We start from the raw sequence: 5000 nt of genomic DNA on the forward strand, positions 1-5000 counted from the left end.
TTGCCTTTCCCTTGGTTAACACTGGTGGCGTGGAGAGGGGAGGCTGGTATGCATGGGTGACTGCTGGTCTACCATAAACAACCTTGCCCGGACTTGTGCCTCAGAGGGTAACTTTCTAGGTGCAATCCCATGGTCAGTCATGACCGAAGCGGGGTCTCAGCATTTGGTCCGATGCTCTAACGATTCTTGCAAAGCCACGAAGTTATAATTTATTGGATTATTAACTTCATCTTTTAAATTTTAGAAGCTTTAAAATATCTATACGTATACCTTCTTTTCTCCTTTTTATTCCTGTCGGACCTACAGTCTTATGGGATCGGATTTAATTGGATTTTCATGGCGTTTAAGTCAAGAGTAGAAGACTTCCACCCGCTGAACGAAAAGTCTGTCCGTCACAAGGATAATCCCTGTTTGTCATCCTTAGCTGAATGTATTGGAGCAACATGAAGTGAAGTGCACTGTTCAAGGACACTTTGTATCGCCCGGTCCAAGACTCGAATTTACTGACTAACGACCATGAGGCCAACACTCTATACGTTAGTCGCGCGCCTTCAAAGATCTACAATACTTTTCACTTAAGCCTAGAAAAACTGGTGCCGGTTTGTGTTGGCAAAAATTAACCAATGATGTTCACGAGTTTGAATAAATCAGTATGCTATGGATGACTGGAACCTTATGTTCCAGGAATGAGCTTTCCAACTACTGAAATTTTTTCATTTCTCTCTCAGACGAAGAGTTAGTGTCGAAACGTCAGGTTTCTTCATCTTCCATTCCCAATAATCATGAGCTATATTATTTTTCAATCAGTTTGGTCTTCGATCATCAACAGATGCCTTATTCATGGTTATTATAGAATACCAGAATGAATGAGAACGAGAAACATTCATTTCCAAACAGTCATAATTAGGTCATTGAATCATGTACAAAGCGCATGTTAGTGGACTAATAGCAAAGGTAGGACATTATTACTCTTTGTTCATAAATACAAACGTTCCTTGTTCGAATCCAGTCAGGTATTTACATACACATCCAAGGGAAAAGGTATACCTGATGTTGCTTAGAGATCAAATTGGAATTTCTATTTGACTGCATAGTTTGGAGACTTTAATTAATCACTACAAAAATGTGAGGGAAGGATAATAGAATGTTTCTATCATAGTCACAAGGCTGGAAATTTGAAAGGGTATAGATGATTAAATCGTTGCCTGCGGGACATTTATTTTATCGAACTTGGAAAGACGACAGGCAAAATTTACCTCAGCGGGATTTGAATTTAAAAAACCAAGAAGCAGAAAGAAATACAGCAAGACATTTGCACGATACCCAAATGATTCTGCCAATCAATGGAATAATATGAGTGTTAAATTAGAAATAAATGAAAATAAGATCAAAACGTTTACCTCTGTAACATTTGACGTCAATTTCTCCATCTTTGGTGCACAGTGCCTTTGCCAACAGCGCTGCGTTGGGTGATAAATGGTCCGAATCAGTTACATATCCGTTTGTCAAAACAAGCTTATCTGAAAAAACAAATACAGACAATACATATTAAAACAACAAAATAAAAACAAAAGGGTTTGTAGTTTGATGGATTTTTAGCATTTAAAACAAGCAGTCGAAAAATACAGACAAAACAAAATCAGAACAGTTTCATTAACATCCGGTGTACTGTAATCATCAAGACACCTTTCTACAAAAGATGCAACTCATTTTATTTATTCGTTTATTTTTTCAGCTGAGTGGACTGGAAAAGTGCTTTGTTATTTCATTTTCATGCTCTTCCTCCAATCCTCTCCCAGTCCTTCTCCCGCAAATCTCTGTCTGTCTGTCTGTCTGTCTGTCTCTCTCTCTCTCTCTCTCTCTCACTCTCTCTCTCTCTCTCTCTCTCTCTCTCTCTCTCTCTCTCTCTCTCTCTCTCTCTCTCTCTCTCTCTCTATTGAATATTCCCTCTGCTCATGTCCTTCCGACAAGTGTTGACCTACAACAGTTTAAGAGGAATATTGATGGCATCGTGCTCATCGGTCTAGGAGGGCCTGTAAAGGGTCACAGACAATGACCCACCCTCCAGATTCAATAGGGACACATACACATATATTTATACATATATTATAAATATGTATATATATATGTAGCATATATATATGTGTATGTGTGTGTGTGTGTGTGTGTGTGTGTGTTTATATATATATACAGTTTATATATATATGCAGGGTGCGGTGAATAATTTGTCGTCTAAATTACGCAAAAATGAAAATAACACTGACATCTCATTTTAACATATATATTTACTAAAATTACATAAAAATATCTTTAAATACTAAAGGGTAAATTTATTCAATAAAATCGTCATTGGCTTCGACCACGATCTCCAGACAACTTCGGAATCTCCTGCGACTCTTCTGGACGTCTTCTTGCCATAATCCTTGCTTTCAGTTCATCTTTGGTATTACAAGGAGCTTTGTTGGTCTCTCGTTCAACTGCGCCCCACACATAACAATCAAGGGGGTTGCAGTGTGGGGAATTAGGTGGCCAGATATTAGGAGTGATGTGGTCGTATAAATTGTCTGACAGCCATGACTGGGTTCTCCTTGCTAGTGTGGCATGGTGCAGAATTGTGTTGCCAGATGTAGGGTCTTCCAGCAGCCACCCTCTTGATCCAGGGCAGCACTACCTCTTCCATGCACTTGATGTAGGCCTCCCTGTTGAGTCTTAGGCCATGTGGGAAGATGAATGGAGACATAACGTCGCCATCACTAGTGATCACTCCAAACGCCATGATGTTGACTGGATGTTTGATTTTTATCACACTCGGTATATGTCTTCAGATTGCACTGTCGTCAGGTTGACACCCAAATACTTTGAAATGTTCGCATTTGAGCTTCCGGTGCGAATGCCAAGCAGTACAGCATGACATTTCCAAATTTCTGGCGGAGTGAATTGCGTCATGGTGCTGTTTTTCTCACAGACGGTGCCCAACTGACCTTACTATACTGTGTAGTCAACAAAATCAAAAACAAACAATGCACATGCATGAAATAAAATATATAAAAGGGCGGGCAATTTACCCATCACACCGTGTGAATAGTATATATATATATATACACACGCACATATATATGGATAGATGGATAAATGGGCAGATACACACACACACACACATATACATACATACATACATACATATACATATATATATATATATATATATATATATATATATATATATATATATATATATATATATATATATATATATATATATATATATGCACGCATACATATTTATGTATGTGTACATAAATGAATAGTTTTAAGATACATCTTGCGGACGCTCTGTGATTCATCGTCAGTAATGTTTCTGGGGTCTTCAGATCTTTCAACATCGGACAACCTCGCCCAGTTGAATAAGTCAGGGTTGACCGAGTCTCAGCTTGTTTCCCAATAATATAATTTCTTTCTGATGTTGATATTGTATAGCTCATGATCTGATCTGATCTGATCAAGGAAGATCCACGTACGACCAAATGCATGCGTTTCAATAATGAACATTCCATGTTATTTTCGTAATATATATCTAGAGCTACAGTATCTAATTTGGTTTTCATGTTTAGATGTTAGGGTGGGATTTGAAGAAAATTTGCTCGATATTTATAGTCGGTTGAGTTGCTATTGAGATGCCTCGTCGTTTTCTCTTTACAATAGATGCAACAGTCGTTTTATCCAAATATTCCACAGAAGTTTTTTCTTTAATTAACTACGACAACACTGGTATACATTCATGATGTGATGTATGTCACACATATATATGTGAAGTAAAATATGAAAATACGCTGGATTGGTTAAACCTGAAGAGCGTCAAACCAATGCTGTATGAATCCTGCTGATGTTGACTTTGCTTTTATCATTAGGAAAAACAATAAAATCAGTATTAGCTTCGTTCCAAGGTAAATTTAACCGGTTGATCTTTCCGCCCAAAATGCACGACGTTATGCTTATGTTAAAAATTAATATAAATGAACTCAGTAATTTTACTTATTCATCAACCAAATACCTTTGAGATACATACGGCTCAAAACATATAGTCTCGTACCATTGGTTTCATAAAGACAATTTCATGTTTTACACAGGCGCAGGAGTGGTTGTGTGGTAAGTAGCTTGCTTACCAACCGCACGGTTCCGGGTTCATTCCCACTGTGTGACACTTTGGGCAAGTGTCTTCTACTATAGCCTCGGGCCGACCAAAGCCTTGTGAGTGGATTTGGTAGACGGAAACTGAAAGAAACCCGTCGTATATATGTATATGTTTGTGTGTCTGTGTTTCCCCCCCCCCACATCGCTTGACAACCGATAGTAGTGTGTTTAGGTCCTCGTAACTTAGCGGTTTGGCAAAAAAGACCGATAGAATAAGTACTAGGCTTACAAAGAATAAGTCCTGGAGTTGATTTGTCGACTAAAGGCGGTGATCCAGCATGGCCGCAGTCAAATGACTGAAACAAGTAAAAGAGAAAAGATACGGGGCGCTATTCATGCATCGATTATTTTTTATTCTAGAAAGGATTTTATACCAACAGGAGGTAAACATCAAACATAGTGTTGCTAGCCAATGCTGATCAAACTCTTAGAGTCACTGCTGAATACAGCTGTGAATTATTCATTGAATGTGAAGTTGGTCAACTACTCACTGCTCGATTGATATGGTCTTTAAAAAGTTGAAGGCTTTGGTCATGTATATAAAATTCCTAGATGGATTTTGAACTTCTGACTCTTTGTTTTGTCTCACTTAGCATTCTACAGACGGCTATAATTGAGTTTCCGTTTGAAAATTATTAAATAATATTGTATAAACTCAAAATATTTCATCCGTATTAACAATCGAACTATGTGTGATGCGACAGTATAGTTTGGAGTGTGGTACTAACAGCCAAGATCGTTAATACCACATGAGGTTATCTGAAGTTAGATTATAGGAGTTTAGAGGAGATGTAGAATGAATGTAGAAG

The 5000-nt window shown here is 37.9% G+C and overlaps 1 protein-coding gene across 2 annotated transcripts in view; it reads right to left on the reverse strand.

The window, feature by feature from the left end:
• The window catches only part of LOC106873172 (uncharacterized), a 112148-nt gene that overhangs the window by 33793 nt on the left and 73355 nt on the right, over nucleotides 1–5000 (reverse strand). For both annotated transcript variants that reach the window (XM_089362422.1, XM_089362423.1), the window contains exon 3: nucleotides 1401–1520. In XM_089362422.1, coding sequence (XP_089218548.1) covers nucleotides 1401–1520 — 120 coding nt within the window. The remainder of the gene's footprint in view (nucleotides 1–1400; nucleotides 1521–5000) is intronic.

This window comes from Octopus bimaculoides, chromosome 14 (assembly GCF_046866305.1).
Source record: "Octopus bimaculoides isolate indiv1 chromosome 14, ASM4686630v1, whole genome shotgun sequence".
Lineage (NCBI taxonomy): Eukaryota > Metazoa > Mollusca > Cephalopoda > Octopoda > Octopodidae > Octopus > Octopus bimaculoides.